The sequence below is a fragment of the Tupaia chinensis genome, unplaced genomic scaffold, assembly GCF_000334495.1.
Source record: "Tupaia chinensis unplaced genomic scaffold, TupChi_1.0 Scaffold000115_1, whole genome shotgun sequence".
Classification (NCBI taxonomy): Eukaryota; Metazoa; Chordata; class Mammalia; order Scandentia; family Tupaiidae; genus Tupaia; species Tupaia belangeri.
In genome coordinates this window covers 3,121,103-3,145,528 of record NW_006159579.1, presented here as the reverse complement: position 1 = coordinate 3,145,528, position 24,426 = coordinate 3,121,103, and the positions used below count along the sequence as shown (strand labels likewise).

At 38.7% G+C, this 24,426-nt stretch overlaps 1 protein-coding gene across 6 annotated transcripts in view; it reads left to right on the top strand.

The window, feature by feature from the left end:
- The first annotated feature begins 750 nt into the window (after positions 1-750).
- Positions 751-24,426, top strand: part of RBM39 (RNA binding motif protein 39) — a 38,091-nt gene continuing 14,415 nt past the window's right edge. For 2 of the 6 annotated variants that reach the window (XM_006144075.3, XM_006144074.3), the window contains exons 1-10: positions 751-840; positions 1,402-1,465; positions 3,231-3,280; positions 8,027-8,221; positions 11,161-11,226; positions 11,322-11,375; positions 16,598-16,715; positions 17,565-17,717; positions 19,033-19,170; positions 21,625-21,690. In XM_006144075.3, the coding sequence (XP_006144137.1) occupies positions 1,415-1,465; positions 3,231-3,280; positions 8,027-8,221; positions 11,161-11,226; positions 11,322-11,375; positions 16,598-16,715; positions 17,565-17,717; positions 19,033-19,170; positions 21,625-21,690 (891 nt within the window). In that variant the 5' untranslated portion in view covers positions 751-840; positions 1,402-1,414. Of the gene's footprint in view, positions 841-1,401; positions 1,466-1,689; positions 1,763-3,230; positions 3,281-6,521; positions 6,594-8,026; positions 8,222-11,160; positions 11,227-11,321; positions 11,376-16,597; positions 16,716-17,564; positions 17,718-19,032; positions 19,171-21,624; positions 21,691-24,426 lie in introns of those variants that run through there. The other 4 variants (XM_006144077.3, XM_006144076.3, XM_027770165.1 and 1 more) reach the window with 3 other exon arrangements.

Here is a 24,426-nt window from a genome sequence, read left to right as displayed (position 1 = left end):
CATTGTCAGCGAGCAGTCTAAGTATGACCGTTTTAATCCTATCGCCATATGGACTAGTTTGCCTTATGGCGACCTTGACAGTCATCCGAGTGGAAGGCCGAAGACAGGGTGTCGGTTGTGAGGCGTAACCATCTAATGACTGTGAGGAGGTGCCACTCTGAGGGCCACCGCAGAGTTCCACTGAGCGCGGAGTTCTCTAGAAGATTGACAGGCAGTGCACCAACTGTCTTTGCCTCAGCAGCCTACGCCATCTCGCGAGATTTAAACGTCTATCTGAGGGAGAGAGGGAGTCAATGGCCCCTCCCAGTGGGGGATGGGAACGTCTGTGGCGCAATCATTGCGCGAGATTGGGCCACGGTCTTTAGGGGGCCTTGCTAAATCTCGCGATACTTTGAAGGCCACAGGCTAGAACTCCGGGCAGTTTCTCGCGAGAGCCCGTGCTGAGCGCTCTGAGAGGCCCCGTGTGTTTGTGTGTGTGTATGTGTTGGTGAATGTACCGAGCAGCCGCGGCCGCCATTTCAGGGAGCTTGTCGACGCTGTCGCAAGGGTGGATCCTGAGCTGCCGAAGCCGCCGTCCTGCTCTTCCGCGCGGGCTCCTCTAATCCCATTGTTTTTTTTAGATTCGCTCTGGCCTAGTCGCCCTCGGAGCCCGACATTCGGGCTGGGCGGTACCGCGGCCTGGGTCTAGGGGCTTAACAGTAGTTGCCCCGGCAGCGGCGGCGGCAGCAGCAACAGCGTAGTAGTAGTAGTAGTAGCAGCAGCAGCAGCAGCAGCAGTAGTAGTAGCAGTAGCATTTCCTTGTCGAATACGAGCACCACAGGCTCCCGAAAGTCCGCACAGGTAGGGGGGGCGTTGCGGGCTCGCGTACTGTCAGCTTTTCCGAGGTTTTTGTTTTCTTCTGGACCGAGGGGTACTCTTGGCGGTTTTTAGAGGTGGGAGGGGGATGGTTCTGGAGACATCAGCCACATTTCGCTGACCATGCCCTTCATTTCCAATTGGGTAGCGTCGGTATTTTCATAGATCCCAGGAAGGTTTTGGGAGACGGCGACCTGTCCCTTCGAGGCCTGGGCCGGCCGCGACCTCCCAACATGGCGCCTGTCGAAAGCTGCCTTGGCACACAACCCCTCCCAACGGAGGGAGTTTCCCATTACCCCTAAAATGGCAGCGCGGGTTTGCGCGCAAAGAGGCGCTTTTTCTTGAGAGCTACCATTGCAGGCTGTTTTTTAATCGATATTGAAGTCTCTTCGTATGTTTGGTGTAAAGAGACGTTTCATATTTATTCACGCATGCTAAGCTCGGTAAAGTGTAGGGCATTTGAAGGTTTTCCTGAAATTTTGGCAAAGGAAGTAATTTAGAATTGAGAAAAACGTTCACTCACAGTATTGTCTTTTATCTTCCTAGGCGTGTAAAGAAAATGGCAGACGATATTGATATTGAAGCGATGCTTGAGGCCCCTTACAAGAAGGTGAGAAAAAAATGTCGGTGAGGTTTATATATTTCTTAATTTAGCATTATTCACGAAACTACTGCTGAAATGTAAACTAACCTCCCCGGAGCCCTCTTGATTTATCTTATCAGAGATGCATTACGTGTAACTTACAAAAGTAAATATTGCTATTGATGTAATAATATTGTGCAGTAGTTTCACTTCAGCGTGATGAATAAATGCCCATCTATCTCTCTTTGTAGACTTGCCTAACGATATCTCACCTCTACTCCCATGAATTCACCTTTGATTCCAGTGTGAACTGTCAATCATAAGGTAGTAATTGAGTGACTTATCGCTGTACCGTGGTCCCCTAGGTAAAATGACTCAACTAAGAAATACCAGCTCCAGTTTGGTATAGCAAAAAGGTGAATGTAGTGGTTTGGGAAAATAGCAGGGGTCCAAGAATAACAAAACAACCAGTCTGTGGCAAGCAAATCTTTTAATAAGATGAGTCTTACAAGAAGAAATGGGTGAGATTTAAAACTATATGTTTATGTTAAAGACTGGTGATAGTAAATAAGAAAACAGGCAGGTGGTGATCTGCTGCTCTGTTACTTACTAAAATTCTTGGATCCCTGAATAGAAATTTAAAAAAAAAAAAAAAAAAGAGAGAGAGGCAGTATCACAGCTTAGAGTCACTTGATGACTTTTACTGTTCTCCTTATTGTTTTATTTTTTAAGTAGGCCCTGTCATAGTATTTCACACTAAAAACTACAAAAGGATTATTTTGGCTAGTAATAGTTTTTGACCCATTTTAGTATCGCAGTAAAAGTAAACTATCTTTTCATTCTTTCACCAGTTGGTGGTGAAACTAGCAATATGCATGCATTATCACTGGTGTCACAAACTGTAAGCTTTGTAAATTAGCACTTATACTCCTATAGCTGATGTGATCAAACTTTAAACATTGCACTAAACCTTTTAAAAATAATACATTTGTTTTTTGAGTGTATAGCACGACCATGTGGTACCATTTTGGATGAATTCTTGATAACTTTAAGTAATGTAATTTTGTAATGCTTAGACTCTTGAAGAACTACTTTCTGTTTTAATGTTAAGATTCTTGTGTCTTAGTTTAACATGGATGTAATTCCATGAAACAGGTATGGAAGTAAGAAATGTTTAGGTTGGACTGGTGGATTATTAATTGACTTTCTTGGGTTCTTGGGAGTCAACATTACTAAAGCAGTGTGAATCCCTGTTTGCTTCAGGGCGAGATGTGTGACAGAGGTGGCATCAAGCTCTTACAGTCCCAACCCTCCAACGGAAATGGGCGAAGATCTCAGGAATGGCATCGGTCACAGGAAATCGATAGTGGCTGGCTGCTAGCGTGGCCACTTGGGGCTTAGGCAGAAATAGAGCCATGGTACTGACGAAAGGGACCATAGCACATCGAATAAAAACTCTAAACAGGACTTCATTCATGTTTTATAGAAATTATAATTAACCACTTGAACATTGTAAATCTGGATAACTTAATATCTGAACTATATAAGAAAGTAAAATTTAACATGTTAACATGGATTCTTATTTTTTGTATTTTGATGATTTAACTGTAAGCAACAAAGTGGTTAAACACATATCCATCTATATTTTTTTATAGCCTTCCATGTTAAACTATAAATAAGTAATTAGTTTTAAAATTGTTTTGTATTTTCTTATTCCTGTTCCCTTTACCCTTTGACAACTTGAAATGTTACCACTTCGTCCTCATGATGTTCTTCTATCAACCCTGCTTAGGATGAGAACAAGTTGAGCAGTGCCAACGGCCATGAAGAACGTAGCAAAAAGTAAGTTTTAAAAATGGGCCTGGGGTGTGAACTTTATGTGGTTGATATCTTACGATGTGTTCCTGTGGCAAAAAGCATCAAACTAAGGTTCTCTTCTAAGGCTCTTCTTTGCTTCTTTTTGAAATTTGGTTCCTTACTTTTTGGGACAGGACTTTTGCTTTTACCTAGATTTTAGATATATTAATAGTTTCAGGGAACTTCTGGACATCTTCCCCTCCAAGTCCGTCATGATAGTCTTGTTAAGAGTTTCTGTATAAAGCTTGTACTGTGTTGAAGCTTGTCCTCTAGTAAATCTTGTCTTGAAGATTGTCTTCCTAATCTTGGCTTAGTATTTGGAGATATTGATAAAGCTACTGTGTTTATCAACTTTAAAAGGAGGAGTTAAATAGGAAAACGATAGTAAACTGAGGCCAGTTTGTCCTAAATCAGAGCTTTGAATTATTTCTGTTCCTTAATGAAGACCATGTTTATAGAAATGTTGTATTTACATGTAAGTGCTTCATAATGGTCTCATTGTCCTTTGTGTTTTGAAAACTCCAGTAGACTTAACAGTGACACTGGAGTTTTTGAAATTATTTTTTTTATGCAATTTTGGTTAGTGAGCAGTTCAGTAGTAAGAACTCCGATACAAAATATTACAGAATATAGTTTATTTAAAAAAAAAAAAAAACTTAAGTTACAAATCAGATCCACTCTAGAAGGTTGGGTCTTAGTAGTTCTTGAAGATTGCTTTCAGCTCTAAGGTTAGTAATCTTAACATCTCATGGGCTTATTATATGCATTAAATTGTTTCCTTTGCCTGTATTTATTATGTCGTATCTAAACATTTTGTCATATTCTTGACATCATATATAGTGAAAAATGAAAGTAAAATAGCCATTTAATTTGATTGGGGCTCTCTCTTCCTCCTAAGAGCTCAAAGTAGTTCATAATAACTGCCTCAGTCATTGTCATGACATCTGTTTGGTAGATTTTGATAAAATTTCATAAAACGAGAAAATTTTTAGATTGGATTAGTCAGGGTTTGCTAAGCCGATATTTTTATAGTATTGAAATATGTGGTGTAGTAATGGGTTAAAAATGATGTAATTTGTAGAAAATGTTCTACTTTTTTCTGGTAAAAGCTTGGGTGGGAGTTGGTAATATTTCATTAGTATCAAAAGTAGATGTCAACATCAGATTTGTTTAGTGTTTGATTGTGGTCAGAAGTAACCAGCCAGTCATTTCAGGGTCTATGTCATCTGGTTTTTGGTCTTTTAGCAAAATTATGGTTTTCCTAATACTCTGTTTTTTAATATTCAAAGCAAAACTCTCAGGTAAGGGTATCTATGTAGATTGACGTAAATTATCCCATCTAGATATCAGGCTTAGTGGCTAATTCATCTTATGTGCCAAAAGTATGAGGATGTAGACTTCTGGGGCAAACCTTTTTTATTGTGCCATTTTCCAATGTTACCTCTTGCCACTAAGGTCATCCCCAGATTGTATTTGTTTTTATCTTGCATCTAAGCTCATTAAGGCTACCAAGATTTTTATAAGGAAATTGAGCATCAAGCTCTTCACACATGATATTTAGTGGCCTTTAAGAAGTGCTATGGTACTAAATAGAAGAATGGACAATTTTCTTTAGTTGACCATTGAATTCTTTTAAGGGCTACAACACTTTGAAAATGATTGATCTAGTAATCTTTAAAATATACAAAATTTTTTTCCTATTATAGCTCGTCCTCAATTATAGAAGAGTAAATAAAGTTTCCCTTGTTCAATCAGGAATTTTTCATCCATGTTTCTGAGAGAACTTTATCTTTCAAATTAATTTGAAAGTTACCTAGATGAAAATTTTTGTGTTTAGGAGAACAGATGAAAAATTAAATACTCTGTGCTTTAGGCATTAGTGTGAATTTCTTAACTGATGGAAGGTTCTGTGTTGAATTTTTCATCTTAAAGCTCAAGGAAAAGGTATTGAATGTTGAAGTAACGATTTATAAGATAGTAAGAAAATGTGTGCTCTAAAAGAGTTGACTGACTTGTATAAATATTTCCTTTTAAAAAGTTAATTCTGATAATGCATACACCAGTGTGTCCAAGGAGTAGTAAAAGGAACTACGTTTAATTGGATGTCATTTAATTGGATGTTAATCTGCTTTGTGAAGAACTGTAACTTTGAGTTTGCCAAGACCTCAAAGTATGCCTCTTAAGTACCTGAGGTTGCCTTCATAGAAATATTATTTGTTAGTGTAACTAGTTTTGCAAAGTCTAAACCAGCATCTTTTACATTGAGCTCATTAGAGACTCAAGAAAGAATAACAATAAAACGACACAGTTGAAATATATTGGCTACTGTGGTGTGGATTATCTATAAAGTTTTGGAATAAATGACTTTTCTATTTTTTTCTTATTTTCCAGAATACTTTGCATTTAAAATTTAGATCTTCTTACATGGAAGAGGTCAAATCCAGTTATAGCAAAACACCTTTACATCAGAGGCCACATAACCAAAATATCCAAAGGCCCAGCCCAGTGGACCATTTACTTCAGTGATGTTCAGTACCAAATTCCACTGCCACTAAAGACTTTGGAAAGTCCCCTTTTAAGTTGTAACAGGATTTGACTATTAGTGTGGATTTTGATAACCCTTCTTAATGTTAATTAAATGCTCTTTGAATCTAGAATTCATCATAGAGAAGTATCCTAGTTTCTTGGACCCTTAAATTTTTGACTGGGCTTTTATTTATAAGATTGTATTTTCTGAATATATTAGTATGTTACTGTCTTATTTGCCTGGGGTTGCCTTCAGATGTGGGTGGGAATTCATTTACAAAAAGTCATAGGAAGACCTTAAGTTAAAATAAGGTCTCAAATTTTCATGACTTTTGACTTTTGAGGCCTACAAGTGGTAAATAAATGGAGGTTGACTGCCTCTGCTTTGGCCCATCTATGAGCAGAGCAAAAAACATCGCCTTTTTGTGTGTGTGTGTGTGGGAGGTAGAGTTACTTTTTACCTAGTCTGCTAAATGAATCGATTATATTTAGGAATTTTGGTTTTAGCTATCTCACAGAATTCTTTAGTCTAAGAGAGAATCTTAGGCTTTTCAGTCAAAAGGGTTGGAATATTATCTGTTGCCCTTCCGGGCTTGCTTTGATGACCTCTATATAAGTAATGAGTGTAGCCTTATTTTCTGTCATGTGCTACCTAGCATATACATTTCTGACAGTCAGGTGGATTATCTTGAAATTTTAGACAAAGTTTCTGCCTCCTTGGAAAGCTCTACATCTCCTTGTGATTGGAGTGTGGGTTTCAAGATTCCAGAAGGTGGGTGTCTTCATTTTCTATTTTCAATGCACTCTAAGGTGACCTGCTTACAGGTTCTCTGAGGCAGACCTCAATTGCTCTTGTTCTAACTGCTTTTGTAAGGACTGAACAGTTAATTAATTAAATTTCCAAATGATGATGTAGAGTTGTCACAATGTTTACTAATCTTAAAACCACTACAAATTGACAGTTTAGTGGAATACATTTATTTTGAAATGTGAAATCATTCCATTTACATTGAAATAATCTGAAGGCACCTCTAAAATTGGGTGATGACACAGAGGAACATATCATAAGATTTAATTATGAATTGAGTGGGTGGAATATGGTAAAGAACACAGAAATGAATAAAAACATGACTGACTGGCTTTTTTTTTTTAACCTTTCAGAGTTTGAGATTTTATAAAGATTTATGAAAGTCGAATTGATCCTTGCTTTTGATTGCACACATCCAACTTTGTATATTGGTTTAATGGAATACGCTATTTTCTAGTCTATTCATTGTAATTTTAAGTAGAAAGTATTTGAAGTAGTCAAGCTAGGAATGTTAAAATGCTTTTTTTTACTGTATTAGTTCTCAATGTCCTTTGTCATTAGTTGTAGTTTTGCCAATGAAAACCAATTTGTTGATTTCTGTATGGCTCTTGGAAAGTGTAAAATATACTCATCTATAAAGTGGGTGATAACTGAGTTACTTAAAAGCTTAGAACTTTTTTGTAGGTGAACCAGAACTGGCACTTAAATGACCATAATCTATTATAATTTTAATTTTATTACTGTATCATATTAGAGTAATACTTGCTAGCTTGTTATAAACTTTATTTAAAGGTTTGGGTGTTTTTGTTTTTGTTTTTGTTTTGTGGGGATGGAGAGGTTTTTGCTATAGGGCATGTGTGCTCACCAGAAAGACAGAGGCAGAAAGTGAGAGGTCACCCCCCAGGGGGGATGGCCATGCCGCAATACCTTCTCCATTCTCCTCTCGGGATCTTGGGCATGCACACACACGCGCCCAGCGTGAGTTTAAGCCACTGGGTCCAGGACTTGAACCACAGTCAGCTACATGGGAATCCAGCGACATAGCCATTACGTTAACTGCTGGTCCCAAGGTTTGGGTTTTTTTTTTTTTTTTTTAAATCTACAGTAAGTTTCGTTTCTTATTAAAAGCTGTAGCTGACTCAGGAGATCATTGCAGCTCCTTATTCATAATGGATGATATCTCAAGTAGTTCTTCAGTTGCTGATTTCTATGGCACAGGTGCTATGTTTACCATACCTAGGAATACTTTTTACTTAAATGTGATAATGGGCTGTTTTATTAGAGTAAAAATACCAAAATAAGCTTAGAGGATAAAAGAAAAAAATTCCATAAAAAGGAAGTATGACGTGGTTGGCTGCTGAGCCAGCATGATAATGGTGTGGTTTTTTTCTTTTCAGGAGGAAAAAAAGCAAGAGCAGAAGTCGTAGTCATGAACGGAAGAGAAGCAAAAGTAAGGAACGGAAGCGAAGTAGAGATAGAGAAAGGAAAAAGAGCAAAAGCCGTGAAAGGAAGCGAAGTAGAAGCAAAGAAAGGAGACGGAGCCGCTCAAGAAGTCGAGATCGCAGATTCAGAGGCCGCTACAGAAGTCCTTAGTATGTAACTAAAATTATGTTTGGTTTGGGGGTCATTCTCTGATTATTTAGATAGCAGTTTAACTGCAGGGAATTGAAATGTGAAATTTTTTAATGGTTGGGTAAGAAGCATTTTAAGTTAAGGATACTGGCATTGAAGTTTAGTATAAAGTGAAAATATAGTACATGGACAAAGACAAAACTCTTGTCTTAATAGATCTACAGCTTATTTGTGGTTAGTCTAAAATATTTGTGCATCAGTTCAAACTAAAGCACTGAAGTATTTGGAGAAGAGAATCTTGCAGTGCTGAATATTTGAGAAGGCTTAGGAGTGTGTGAGCTATTACAATATTCTTATAAAGAACATACTTAAAAATTCGAAGGTTAGGTAAGTTACAATGAATAATTAGATATTAGTAAAAAATTCTGTCTGACTGTTTTTGGCAGAAATGACAGACCCTTTATGAATTGATTGTACATGCTTCTTGTCATTTCTTGGGCTCATCAAGCGAACACAGTTAAAATTCTTTTTTTGGGGAGAGGTTTTTGCTATAGGGCGCGTGCGCTCGCCAGACAGAGAGAGACATAGAGACAGAAAGCGAGAAATCACCCCCCAGGGGTGATGGTCACGCCGCAATCCCTTCTCCTCCATTTTCCTCTCGGGATCTTGGGCATGCACGCACACGCGCCCGGCATGAGTTTTAAGCCACCGGGTCCGGGACGCGAACCGTGGTCGACTACGTGGGAGTCCAGTGACATAGCCATTACGCTAACTGCTGGTTCCCTTAAAATTCTTTAATAACAAATAGTAAAGTATTCTAAACTAAAAGTGCTTTATAGATAAGTAGCTATAGAATTTGGAGGTGATTATTAAACAAATTCACAGCAAGTTTGTTATTACTCTCATTTATAGAATTTAACTATAAATGACTTTGGGAAAACAGAATTCTAAGCAAGGATCAAATCTAGTGGTTTTTTTCTTTTTTTGGAGAGGTTTTTGCCATAGGGCGCGTGCGCTTGCCTGACAGAGAGACAGGAAGCTGACAGAGACAGGAAGCGAGAAATCACCCCCCAGGGGGGATGGCCACGCCGCAATCCCTTTTCCTCCATTCTCTTCTCGGGATCTTGGTACGCACGCACACATGCCCTGCGTGAGTTTTAAGCCACCGGGTACGGGATGCGAACCGCGGTCGACTATGTGTAAGTCCAGCAACATAGACATTATGCTAACCGCTGGTCCCAAATCTAGTGGTTTTTTAATACTTTATGCTACTGCTTTTAGATCTTATTTTTTTCTTAATAGGAACACTACTATGAACATAGGGTAGTTAAAATGAATTCTTCTAATTGTAAAATTAGAATAGTTGAGGTTGGAATTCAAAGACTAATAGATGTGAAACAGAGCCATGGCTCTTAGACATGGGCAACTTACCCAGCCCTCTTAAGCTTTTGCTTTTTCATCTTTTAAGGAGTTAACTTGTAAACGAGGTGTTTTATTAATGAAAATGGAAGCATAGCACTTGGAATGTTAACTAGTTTGACATTTTTTGGTGTTTTAGTCATTTTGGAGTTAACACATTAAACTCTTATTCTGATTCTTCCTTAAATTACTTGAACACCTTGTTTTTCTAAGATCCATCTGTTTGTTTCATAAACTTTTTTAAGATCTGAAGATAAAACCACAATGCAATTTTAATCTTGAGTGCTATGTTAGAAAATTCTTCGGTTTTTGTCTAATTTATCAAAATTTAATTGCATTTTTAAAATGGGATTATGTTGAGTCTTTTTATGAGGATTCACTAATAGGTGATTACTGAAATAAATTCAGAATTCTATTATTTCTGTTGAATGATGAATACTTGGAAGTATGCCTGTGATTCAGGTCTAACTTTATTTTAAAAATTATTTAGTTACTGTGTTGGTTTTCAGGTGATTTTTTTAAGTGTAAAAGTTGTAACTAAGATTGTTTCATAATTAAAGGAGAAGGAAATAGTTCATAGCTTCTTTACTGAATTTCAGTTTATCCTATAAATGTATATTCATACTACTCTGAATCACAAAGGACCCATTTACTATTAAAAAATACTTTCTTGGAATCTGCTTAGAATGTTGCACGTAGGAAAAGTGATCACAAAAACGAATCCAAAAGTGGATCATAAGCTGCTGGACATTGGTTTCATTTTACTACCCTACTAGAATAGTATAGCAGGATGAGCACTAAGGGGCACCCATCTGGTCCCTTTAAGTTAAACTAGTTTGGTCAAGTTTGGTCATTAATTGTATTATAGAATAGTTACGTTCTGTGATCTGTTTGAAAACGTGTCATGTCTTCACAAAAAGTTTTCTCATAAGAATTGGTGAATTACCTTCACATCATTATTATGGAATGAATGCTTTGCAACAAAGAACTATAGTTTAATGCAATAAATGTACTGTCATTCCTCTATTTTTTAAAAAAGAGTTCAAATAAGAGAACATTTTATATCTTTATACACACAGAAATATGTGTGTATTCTAAAAGGATCTGCAAAAACACACACCAGGTCATTAATCAGTTACTGCTGGTGTGAGAGAAGTTCAGAAGAATGTATTTTCTCTGTGTGTGTGTGTGTGTGTGTGTGTGTGTGTGTGTGTGTGTATGTATGTATGTGTATTAAGTCTCAGGAATGTATTCAAAAAACGTAACTTTAAAAATGCATAATCTAAAAATAATTGTGAGCATTTTCAGAATCTAAATTTTGAGGCTGTAACCTTTGGTCTTGGCACCTTTCAGTGGTCCAGGATGGATAAATAAGGGCAGCTTGCCTGAAAGCGTTAAGAAAAATCTTTCTGTTTCCTCTTCATATTTGAGGTGGAAAAGAAGCAGCCTAAACAATGTTAAACTTGCTGGAGAGCGCATGAACGCAATCTTAGCAAGACCCTAAACCCGTAACTAGTGTAATTTTGTGTTTCCTTTTTAGCTCCGGACCAAAATTTAACAGTGCCATCCGAGGAAAGATTGGGTTGCCTCATAGCATCAAATTAAGGTTTTTAAACATACTTCTGAATTGTTTAAATTGTTTTTCAAGGAACTAATGTGTATGCTTGTTTGGTTAACTTCTGAAACTTCTTAACTTTGCAGCAGAAGACGTTCTCGAAGCAAAAGTCCATTCAGAAAAGACAAGAGCCCTGTGAGGTAGCTATTGTCCCAATTTCTTTTAAAACTTTTAACTTTTATATAGATTCTGTGATACTATTAAATTTAATGGCAGTGATTTGGGCCATATTAAATCTTGATTTTTTAATTTTGTGGTACTAGTACTTTTAAATTAGTTTGAATTTCTACTTAGTTTTTGTTGCTTTTAAATTTTATGTAATTAAAAAAAAGCAAAGATTACCATTTTAACGTATATACTGCATGTGATCTTAATTCTGTTAACTAAGTTTTGTTTTTAAGAGGTTTTTGCTATAAGGTGTGTGTGCGCTTGGGGAGAGACAGTGAGAAATCACCCTGCAGGGGGGATGGCTAAACCCTTATCCCTTCCTCTACATTCTTCTCTCAGGATGTTGGGCATGCGTACACACGGACCTGGCATGGGTCTCAACCTACTGGATCCGGGACTCGAACTGCGACTGGCCATATAGAAGTCCAGCACCTTAATTTCTATACCACTTGCTGGCTCCTATTAAGTAAAATTTTTTTCTTAAGAGAGAGGTGTTTTTGTTATAGGGTGATTGGCATGCCAGAAAGACAGAAACTGAAAAATCACCTTCCAGGGGGTAGGCCATGCTTGTAGTCCCTTTTCCTCCAGTCTCCTCAGAATTTTGGGCATGCATGTACATGGGCCCAGCTTGAATTTCAAGACAATCCAGGAGTGGAACCACAGTTAGCCATATAGAGTCCAGCAACGTAACCACTACTTCATTTGCTGGTCCCCTGTTAACTAAAGTTTTAACAGCTATAGAAATTTTATATCGACTTGACTTATTTACATTTGGAATTAATGAGTTACATGCAGTAGCCTCATGGGAAACAGTACTTGCAGTAATCACAAGTTTTACCATTTGTTTTTTTCTATGTGTGTATATATATAGAGAGAGAGAGAAAAAAGTACTTCATATCAAAAGTCGTAATGAATTAAATGGTTTTTATTCTCAATGTTCCTGAATGTAATCATGGATTATAACATAAGACTTAACTGTCCACTCTACCATTTTGATTCAGAGTCCCATTTTTGTCATTTCTGACTTCCCTTCAAGGGCACAGTTTACCTTAATTTTGCTATTTGTTGCATTCTTTGTAAGGGGTTTTTGATACAGGGTGCATGTGCTTAGGACAGAGACAAAGTGAGAATCCCCCTCACTCCCCCGCCAGGGGTGGCTGCACCATTAATCCATTCTCCTTTGAGGATCTTAGGCATGCATGTACATGGATTTGCTGTGACTTGAGATTTTTTTTTTTTTTTTTTTTTTGAGAGTTTTTTTTTTTTTTTTGCTTTGGGGGCACATGCACTTGCTAGTGAGACAGAGGGATAGATGGAAAGCAAAAATTTACCCCCTGGGGTGAGGCCCTACTCCATCCTCCTGGCTCTTGGGCACACATTCACACATGCCTAGCATGAGGTTTAAGCCACCAGGTGTAGGACTTGGAAGTCCAGCAGTGTAACCATTATGCCAGCTACTGGTCCCACCGGTGGCATGAGTTTTAATATACCGGGTTCAAGACTCACATTGCGGTCTACTATATGGGAGGTCTACTATATGGGAGTCCAGTAATGTAACCGTTATACCATCTGCTGGTCCCATGTTATTTGTTGCATTCTAATTAAACTGTAGTATTCAAGAATTTGGCAGAAATCGTAGCAATGTTTAAAATAGCTTTTATGTAGCACAATCAGATTTTTACTTTAAAAAAAAAACTATACATTTATTCATTCTTTCGTTTTTTTTGTTTTTTGTCTTTTGTTTTTTTTTTTAAGAATCCTTTAACTTCATTTATTTATTTAACAAGAGAGAGACAGAATGAGAAAATGAGAAAGCAAGCCACCAGATCCAGGACTTGAACCACTGTCAGCCATGTAGGAGACCAGCGCCCTTAACCACCATGCCACCTGCCGACCCCTCATTCATTTATTTTTAATTTGACTAGGAAGAGACACAGAAAGGGAGTGAGAAAGCAAGCCACCAGGCCCGGGGCTCAAACCCTGTTCAGCCATATGGAAGTGTCTAGCACCTCAACTACCACGCCACCTGCTGGTCACAGGATTTTACTTTTGATATTTTTTCTCTTATAAAATCCCCTTTTCTCATTCTTTGAATATAGTTCAGCTTTGTATCTGTTTTAACCATAATATATTTAAAATTATCTTTTGATTTCTTTTGTTCTTTTCAAGAGGTTTTTACTGTAAGGTGCACTTGCACTTGCCAGAGAAAGAGGCAGTGAGAGGGAAAGTGAGAAATCACCCCATGTGGGGATGGTCATACCATAATACCGTCTCTGTTCTGTTTGGCATGTACACACACGTACCTGCCATGATTTTCAAGCCACCATTTCAAGACTTGAACTGAAGTTAGCCATATGGAAGTCCAGCGACTTAGCCACTATGCCATCTGCTGGCCCCTTTTGATTTTTTAAAAAATCTTTAATTTGACCAGAGGGTACAGTGTGTGGGTGAGGAGAGGGGAGGGAGTGAGAAGGCAAGCAAGTTGCTAGGTCTGAGACTCAAGAACTGTAGTTGGCCATGCGTGAGTCCGGCGCCCTTAACCACACCTGCCAGACCTGTTTCTTCTGATTTCTTAAGGAGAACTATCAGCATTGTCCACCCTCCCTTCACTGAAAGTACTTTGAGTTAACATGAAAAGAATTTGCTTAGGCTTCCATTTTTAAAACCTTAACCTTCGTGGTATTTGTAACATGTAATGTTTATAGATACTTAATTTTTTTTTAATTTTTTAAAATTTTTTATTTTTCTGGAGAGGTTTTTGCTATAAGGCGCATGCGCTCGCCAGACAGAGAGAGAGATAGAAAGCGAGAAATCACCCCCCAGGGGAGATGGCCATGCTGCAATCCCTTCTCCATTCTCCTCTGGGGATCTTGGGCACGCACGCACACATGCCCGGCTTGAGTTTAAGCCGTCGGGTCCAGTACTTGAACCGCGGTCGACTACGTGGGAGTCCAGCACATAGCCATTATGCTAACTGCTGGTCCCTCGATACTTAATTTTTCTTCAAATGTATTGAAATTAAATTTTAAGACCATTCCTATAATCTAGTGAATGGAAGCTGGGACCCACATGACCATCTATCTGTAGGTTGAATTCTAACCTGGCTTGAAAAAATTGGAGTGTGTGTGCATTAGCCAAAACCATTACAAAATGAAGAGATGGAGAAGAGATTTGTGGTATTAATTTTTGGTTTTATCAGAGAGTGAGGTGGGGGTGGGGCTCCCGTGGCTTCTGGGGGAGCGAGAAAACCAGCTGAAAGGTCTTGTACTCAGACTGCAGTCAGCCATGGTAGGAATCTAGAACCACAACCACCTTGTCACATGCTGGTCTCAAGCCTGTGCTATCTTTAAAGCTTTTGTAAAAATGAATCAGGTGGATCTGGTATTGATACTTGCCTAGTTAATTTCCTGTTTTTAGTTTTTGATTAGGTTATAATTACTGTTTTGATGTTGGTTCTTGATGGTCAAGAAAAATTAATTCAGATACTAGATTTGTGGCATATTCGATCCAATTCAAATAAATAGTGTCAGTAATGAAAAAATCAGATGTTCTATATATATGTCATTGTGAAATAAAGTACAGTTTTAGTTTTTTGAGAAATTTTTGCTGTAGGTCATGTGTACTCGCCAGAGAGACAGAGACAGACAGTGGAAAATTGCCCCCAAGGGGGTATGGCAGTGCCACAGTTTCTTCTCCATTTTCCTCTCTGGATTTTGGGCATCCACCCTTAGGTGCCCGGTGTGAGTTTGAAGCCACCAGGTCTGGGACTTGAATCACATTTGTTTACATGGGAGTCCAGTGCATTAACCACTATGCTGCCTACTGGCCCATAAAATAGAATTCTTAGAGGACCAGTCTCTCACTTGGGCAACCTCAGTTGCAGTTCCAGATCTGGTGGACTTCTCAGTCTTTCTCTGGTGGGTGCATGTACCCTGTAGCAAATGAAAAAATAGTGGATGATATATAAAATATCTTTAAAAGGTAGAATTCGTGGGACCAGCAGATACTCAAATGGTTACATTACTGAATGCCTACATGGCTGACCATGGTTTATGTCCTGGACCTGGTAGCACACCCTGAGTGCATGTAGGCATGTGCAGAGTTCCAAGAAGACAATGGAGAAAAAGGGATTATGGCATGGCCATCATCCCGGGGGTGAGGGAGTGAATTTTCACTTCTTTCTCTCCATTGAGTACCCATGCCTTATAGCAAAAATCTCCCCTCCAGACTAGAATTCTTTTAATCAAATAGTTTTTACCATAGGATATTTTACTTTCAAGTTGATAATTTCTGATTATCAAACCTAATTCACTTCATTTTTGTCGTTTGGGGGTACCATCCATTATACTGATTTTCCCTCCTCCCCAAGGAGGGATAGCCATGCCACAATTCTTTTTGTTCTCTCTCCTCTTGGGATTTTGGGCATGCGTGCACATGCATTGTTTCAAGCCTCTGGATCTGAGACCCGAGCTCCAGTCTGCTATGTAGGTCTCTAGCACCTTAATCACTATGTCGGCTGCTGGCCCCAACAAACATGTTTTATCTATATATGTTTTTTCTATATATTACAGTGAGTTTTGAACAGGTCTTGCAGTTATGATTGGTCCAGAGATAGTTTGTATGAGTATCATTATAGTATCAAGGGTTATGATTGGCCCTTTATTTTCATAGAGAAATTATTTAGATGATTCCTGGCTCAGTGGACTTTGTCATGGTACTATATAAGATGTAATTAGAAGAAACATTTGGGGACCAGCAGTTGGTGTAATGGCTATGTTGCTGGACTCCCACGTAGTTGACCACAGTTCGAATCCCAGACCCAGTGGCTTAAACTCACGCCGGCCGCATGTGCGTGCATGCCCAAGATCCTGAGAAAAGAATGGAGGAGAAGGGATTGTGGCGTGGCCATCCCTTCAGGGGGTGATTTCTCACTTTCTGTCTGTCTTTCTGGCGAGTGCATGTGCCCTATAGCAAAAACCTCTCCGAATAAAAAGAGAAAAGAAACAGACATTTGTTACATATTCTTCTATTGAGGAAATTGATTCCTAACGAATTATTTTTTGGACATTGAGTTGAGTATAAATATTAATGAAAATGGCTTTCATACACAATTTTGATTCGGTTCACTGGAAATGTACATTTCAAAATTTTTAAAAAAATGTATAAAATCTTAACGTTTTTTTACTCCTATTAGGGAACCTATTGATAATCTAACTCCTGAAGAAAGAGATGCAAGAACAGTTTTCTGCATGCAGCTGGCAGCAAGAATTCGACCCAGGGATTTGGAAGAGTTTTTCTCCACAGTAGGAAAGGTAACCTCAGTCTCTTAAAGAGGTCAATGACATAGGTGGGAATTGTAGACATTTTAGGAATTCAGCATGGGGCTGGATCCATAGCCTAATAATAAGGGGTGTATCCCACGTGGTTGACCCCAGTTCCAGTCCTGGCTGGCTTGAAAAACATGCCAAGTACATGTGTGTATATGTTTCAAAATCTCATGATAGAGAAATGGAGGTGAAGTGTTTGGCGTGACCATTTTTTGCATTGCACCATGTGGCGATGTCACCTTTCCTCTAACAAGAATTGTCAATGTGTTGGGGCCGGCAGGTGCCATGGTGGTTAAGGGTGCTGGATTCCCACATGGCCAACCTTGAAAAAAAAGAAATTGTCGGGACCAGCAGGTGGCATGGTGGTTAAGGTGCTGGACACTCCCACATGGCCAACCATGGTTTAAGTCCCAGACTTGGTGGCTTGCTTTCTTACTTTCTCTCTCCCTCCCTCCCTCTCTGTCTGTCTCTGGTCAAATTAAAATGAATGAATGAATAAATAAAAAATTGAATAAATAATTCTTTTAAATTGTCATTAGAATACCTAAACACATTTTTTACTTGATATAGTGGTAGATTTGTTTTTGATAAGTTTGATTTTTGTATCATGTGGAAATTAATGCTGTTGAAGTTACCACACATTTATCAGAAGATACAGAAATGATACATAGAAATGATCCTATGCATTTGATTTTTTTCCTTTAAGAAAAATGGATGGTTTCATCATTAATGTGCCTCTTGGTTGTTTTTGAAATAATTATATTTACTTGGTTGAAATAATTACATATATATGGGTGTATAAACATCTCTTTTAAGTGTGTGTTTTATTTTTAGGTTCGTGATGTGAGGATGATTTCTGATAGAAATTCAAGACGTTCCAAGGGGATTGCTTATGTGGAGTTTGTTGACGTTAGCTCAGTGCCTCTAGCAATTGGATTAACGGGCCAACGAGTTTTGGGAGTGCCAATCATAGTACAGGCATCACAGGTAATTTTTTTCTTGGTTCAGAATTTGATCATTGATAGTGCTGGAAGCCACCCATAGATCAGTGTAGAGCTGATAGTGCTCTGTGCCTTATGTAGATGAATCACCACTGATTACTTTGAGTCAGATGTTCTCAGGATCATTTATTAGTTGGTATTTAATCTTGCCCTGATAACTTTGATAGGCTGCTTTTTCAATACCATTGTTTCATTTTTATATAAATTATAAATATTTGTTTCATGAAAAGACATGGGAACTCGGGTAGAAATGTCTAAGAATGTTTTTTAAATGGAGTGATTTCTATAACTTAATGTGTGCAATATTTTCACTTTGAAGATAGCAGGTATTTCCAAAAAAAATGGGAATTTTTTAATGAATTATTTAACTTCATTTATTTATGTATTAAGTTGACTAGCAAGGGACAGAGTGTGGGTGGGGGCAAGAAAGCAAGCCACCAGGTTTGGGATTTGAATTGTAGTTGGCCATGTCGGAGTCCAGTGCCCTTAACCACAACACTGACCTGTCAGCCCCCTGGGATTTTATTATTAAAGAATTTTATTTATTTTAATTTGACCAGAGAGCTACTGAGTGAGAAAGAGAAAGTGAAAAAGCAGGCTGTCAGGTCTGGGACCCAAACTGCAGTTTACTATGTGGCAGTCCAGTACCCTTAACCACTATGCGACCTGCTGCCGTTCTCTGAAAAATGGAATTTAATACAAGAATATTTTGTTGCCCTCCCCACCAATTGAAATCCATGCGAAGTTTCCTTATAATGTGAATTTTATATGAACATGTTGTTTTTCATATCCTATTATATACATTTGTATATTGCGTGTAATGTTAAAAGTAGTTGAACGTTTAAGCTGCTAGAAAGCATTTCTTGTAAGTGGTATAATACAGTCTAACTTGGAGAATATTATTAATTAATCCAGATTACAATTCTTTGCTGATATCCATAGTATTTGAGTATTGCTTCTGTAAAAATATAATTAAAATTATTGGGATGGGGCCAGCAGATGGCGGAGTGGTTATGTCTCTGGATATGCACATGATTGATCATGGTTTGAGTCCTAGACTCAGGCTTGAACCATGCTGGGCGTGTGTGCATGTGTGCTCAAGATCCCAGGAGGACAGAGTAAGAGAGAGAGAAGGAGAGAGAGAGAGACAGGGAAATTGAGAAAGCAAGCCACCAGATCTGGGTCTCAAACCGTGGTCAGCCATGTCTGAGTCCAGCGCCCTTAACCACCACTCCACCCGCCGGCCCTTAAACTGAATTTTTATGAACATCGTGCGATGTGCGTTTTTTCTTAACTTGTAGGCAGAAAAAAACAGAGCTGCAGCAATGGCAAACAACTTACAGAAGGGAAGTGCTGGACCTATGAGGCTTTATGTGGGCTCATTGCACTTTAACATAACTGAAGATATGCTTCGGGGGATATTTGAGCCTTTTGGAAGGGTAAGCCTAAGTTTTCCAAGGAATCTCTTGTACTTAATCTGCATGTAACTCTACATTGTTTTCTGTGTATTTACTCAGTTAAGTTAGTATGAGATGAATTATAAGAGGAAAGGGAATGGTAATGGTTCCTTTTGTTATAATTTAGATTAGAAGGTTATCCGAAAAGAATTATTTGAATATAGAGACGCTCCCTAAGTGTCATTAATAATCTCACACTAAAACACATAATGAGTATTAGAATCATGTTTTAAAAATGAATGTGGATTGGGACCAGCAGTTAGCATAACGGCTATGTCGCTGGACTCTCATGTAGGCGACTGCAGTTTGAGTACCGGAACTGGTGGCTTAAACTCACGCCAGGTACTGTGCATGCTGCGTGCCCACGATAATGAGAGGAACATGGAGGAGAAGGGATTGTGGTGTGGCGATCCCCCCTGGGGAGGTGATATCTCGCTTTCTGTTTCTCTGGCGAGTGCACGCACCCTATTTCAAAAACCTCAAAAAAAAAAAAGAATGTGGATTTATAAATGTGGAGTTGGAGCAAGAATCCATCCTGCAGTTTTTTTGAGGATTTTTTTTCTTACTGAAATTTTAGAAGTACTAATATAAAAAGCATACCTATTGGGACCAGCAGTTAGTGTAATGGCTATGTCGCTGGACTCCCATGTATTCAACTGCGGTTCACGTCCCGGACCCTGTGGCTTAAAACTCATGCCGGGCGTGTGTGTTTGCATGCCCAATACCCTGAGAGAGGAGAATGGAGGAGAGGGGATTGCGGCGTGGCCATCCTCCCTGGGGCGTGATTTCTCGCTTTCTGTCTCTATGTCTCTCTCTGTCTGTCTGGCGAGCGCACGCACCCTACAGTGAAAATCTCTCAAAAAAAAAAAAAAAGTATACCTACTAATCTATAAAACTTAGAAATTATAATATTTCTCTTTCTGTTCAATTATTACTTATTTTAGAATAGGCATTTTATTGTGGAATTAATGTTAACAGTATAGTAGTTTAAAAAGTACATTGTGTAGCCATAAAATGTGGTTCCTCTTGTACTTCATTGATTGCTTTTTTTTTTTTTTTTGAGAGATTTTCACTGTAGGGTGCGTGCGCTCGCCAGACAGACAGAGAGAGACATAGAGACAGAAAGCGAGAAATCACCCCCAGGGGGGATGGTCACGCCGCAATCCCTTCTCCTCCATTCTCCTCTCGGGATCTTGGGCACGCACGCACACGCGCCCGGCATGAGTTTTAAGCCACTGGGTCCGGGACACGAACCACGGTCGACTATGTGGGAGTCCAGCGACATAGATAGCCATTACGCTAACTGCTGGTTCCCCTCATTGATTGCTTTTTAATAACAGTAATAAGTTATTGAGATGTGGATGCTTTATTTATTGCATGTATATAAATAGTGCAGACATTATAGTGCAGGTTGCTTAGGTATTGTGAAATGAATACGCTCCTAAAGTGACCAAAGCATGGGTAAAATGGTCCTGTTTTATTTTTCATGCTTTCTCCATAATGGACATCTTAATTGGGATATTTTGATGTGATTTCCAAAACATGTGATTCACTCATAGATAAGAGTCTTGAACTCTGTGGTTTTAGTATATTTAGAGTTAGGAAATTATTGTCATATCTATTTTTAATTATTAGAACTTTTATTTCCATTTTACCATATTTGGTTTAATTGAGTTAATATTTGGCCTTTTTACCATATTGAAACAAAGACGTTGATTTTGTTTCTAACTCCTAATCATACTTTGTTTTCTTTTTTTTTGAGAATATTAAATTCCACTTTTTGTTATTTTTCAGTTTTAGGAGCAAAAGGGAAAGTGAGAGAGAAAGCTGCCAGGTTCAGGACTTGAACTACAATTGGCCATGTGGGAATCCAAAACTTTTAACATCCACACCCCATGCTGGCCCCTAGATTTTATTTATTCATTTATTTTATTTTGAAGAGCGATTTTTTTTTTTATTATTATTAAGTGCAGAGAAGCAGAGAAAGTGAAAAATCGCCCCTGAGGGCAAATGACCATGCCACAATTCTTCTCCTCTCACTCCTTTTGGGATTTCGGGAACCCATGCAGTCCTGAGTTTTAAGCCACCAGAACAGGAATTCGAACTCTTGTTGGTTATGTGAGAACCCAGCACATTAACCACTATGCCACCTGTTGGCCCTCCTGATTGCATTTTACAGAGGATTTCTGGTTGTTAGTGGCTTGTTTCTAATCAAAAGACAGTCTTGGTTCAACTTTTCCCTGTACTTTCCAGAGTGCAAATCTGTCTGGAAAGATTTGAGGCCTTTAAAGATCGAGAGTTTGTGATGAGTTTCTGGTTATTTTTCCTGTTTATTTTTTTGTTTTTTTTTTTTTTTTTCAAATAAAAAAGCCAGAAATAAAATTCTGTGACCCCTTCTTTGAGTGAAACATGCTGACTAATGCTTTTTAATTTTAGATTGAAAGTATCCAGCTCATGATGGATAGTGAAACAGGTCGATCAAAGGGGTATGGATTTATAACGGTAAGTAACAACTGTGAGCTTTTAATCTGATTTTTTTATCATAACAGATCTACTTGGACTGATTGTGGAGAAGTAATCATATTTTTTGCTACGTTAAATTATTTTGCATGGCTGGCATTTGCATAGTACTTAAGGTGCTTTAAGTCCCATATGGTTGATCACAGTTCAAGTCCCAGAGTGGTTGGCTTGCTTTCTGACTTTCCCTCTTTCTGTCTGTCTATGGTCAAATTAAAATAATAATTATGAGTAAAATTAAAATAATTCTTTTTTAAATTTAATTTTATTTATTCATTTATTTTTAGTTTGATTAGAGAGAGAAATGAGTGAGAAAGCAAGATGCCAGGTCTAAGATTTGAACCATAGTTGGTCATGTGGGATTGTCCAGCACCTTAACCACCACATCACCTGCTGGTCCCCAGAATAATTCTTGAAGAATTATGTTGCTGGACTCCCATGTAGTTGACCATTGTTCGAGTCCCAAACACAGTGACTTAAACTCAAGCCGGGTGCCTGTGCATGTGTTCCCAAGATGCCGAGAGGAGAATGGAGGAGCAGGGATTGCGGCATGGCCATCTCCCCCATGGGGTAATTTCTAGTTTTCTGTCTCTCTTTCTGTCTCCGTCTTTCTGGTGAGCGCATGTGCTGTATGGCAAAAACCTCTCCAAGAAAAAATTATTTTGCAGATAGTTGCCATTTTTAAGTTGTGTCTATCAAATCAGAAAGCTTGCTTTGTCATTTTCCTGTTATTTTGTACTACATTCAGTTTATTAAATATTTTTTAAAAACTATTTATTTGAATTCGATTTACTGTTACTATTTTAAATTTGATATAGGGAATATGCATTCATTAGAGAGAAAGCACGCCTCCATGTGCAGGACTTGAATCTTAATTGGCCATGTGGGAGTCCAGCATCTCAATCACCATGCCACCTGCTGGCCTCCAGTTTGTTAAATATTTGATTGATTGCTGGAGGACATGTTTACTTATTTTAGAGAGAGAGAGAAACCCTCTTAGCAAACATGGTTAACATTGTCTATTTCTCTTGTCAATTTCGGATGTGTGTGCTCAGAGGCTTATTATTATTATTTTTTTAAAGATTTACTTAATTCCCTATATTTATTGATTTGTCATAGGACACATGCACTCACCAGATAGAGATGGGGGTAGAGGGTGCCAGAAAGCATGTCCCCAGGTCTAGCAATTGAACTGTGGTTAGTATAAGTTGTGTGTGCTCCCCAAATAGGGAGGTGTTTGTATATGGTGGAAAATCACCCTCACGAGAAGGGATACTGCCATACTTTCATGTCCATTCTTCCCTTAATATTTTGGGCACACACCATTAGGTGCCCACTGTATTTTTTCAGGTTATTGAGTCCATGATTTAAACTGTGGTGTTGGCTGTGTGGGGTATAATACCTTAACCTCCACGTCACCTGCTGACTCCCATTTTCTGTTTTACAGCTACTCTGCAGTTCTTATCTCAATCACAATATTATTATTAAAGAATTCTTTTATTTTTAAAAATTATTTTACTTTATTTTAATTTGACCAGAGAGAGAGAAAGAAAGTGAGAACGCATGCCACCAGGTCTAGGACTTGAACTGTGGCAGGCCATGTGGAAGTGTCTAGCACCTTAATCATCAGGCCATCTGCTGGTCCCCAATAACAAAATTATTTTTAAAGACTGAGACAGTATAACACACATTTAAGATATGGAACAGGTGGGAATATGTTTTTTGTTGGTGGTGCTTGCACTCGCCAGATAGAGACAAACAGAAAGCAAGAAATCACCTTCCATGGGGGGATGGCCACGCTTCCCTCCCTTTTCCTCCGTTCCCCTCTCGGGATCTTGGGCACACATGCACATGTGCCTAGCATGAGCTTTACACCACCAGGTCCAGGACGCGAACCGCAGTCAACTACATGGGGTCCAGCAACAAAGCCATTATGCTAACTGCTGGTCCTGGTGCTTTATTTTTATTATAACTGCCACATCACATTTAATTTAGTTGTATTATAAATGGAAACTTTGTACTTTTTTGTTTGTCTAATAGGGTTATTGAATAAAATGGACACTTGTATTGACTGTGAGAGGGAAATAGAGGGATAGATGTGGTATGGTTTATCAGTGTTAATTTTGTTGCTAATAAAATTGAAACTTGGGAACCAGCAGTTAGCGTAATGGCTATGTCGCTGGACTCCCACGTAGTCGACCGCGGTTCGTGTCCCGGACCCGGTGGCTTAAAACTCACGCTGGGCACGTGTGCGTGCGTGCCCAAGATCCCGGGAGGAGAATGGAGGAGAAGGGATTGCGGCGTGACCATCCCCCCTGGGGGGTGATTTCTCGCTTTTTGTCTCTATGTCTCTCTCTGTCTGTCTGGCGAGCACATGCGCCCTATAGTGGGAAAAAAAAAAAAAAATTGAAACTGGCATTTACAATAATGGAGGTTTAGTCAGCTCTTTTTTTGGCAGTTCAAGCAGGGACACCTCTGATGCAGTTCTCTGCATCAGAAAATGGTGGATGTCGTGAGAGAATGTTTGTTTGTTTACTTAAATTATTTTATTTAACTTTATTACTTTAACCAGAGAGGGACAGACAGACAGGGAAAGTGAGCTGATAGGTCCAGGACTCAAACCAAACTCAGCTGTATTGGAGGTCCGGTGCCCTTAACCACCTTGCCACTTGGCCCCAGAGCAAATGTTTATCGTTCTGTATGTGTGGGTCCTGCCTTAAT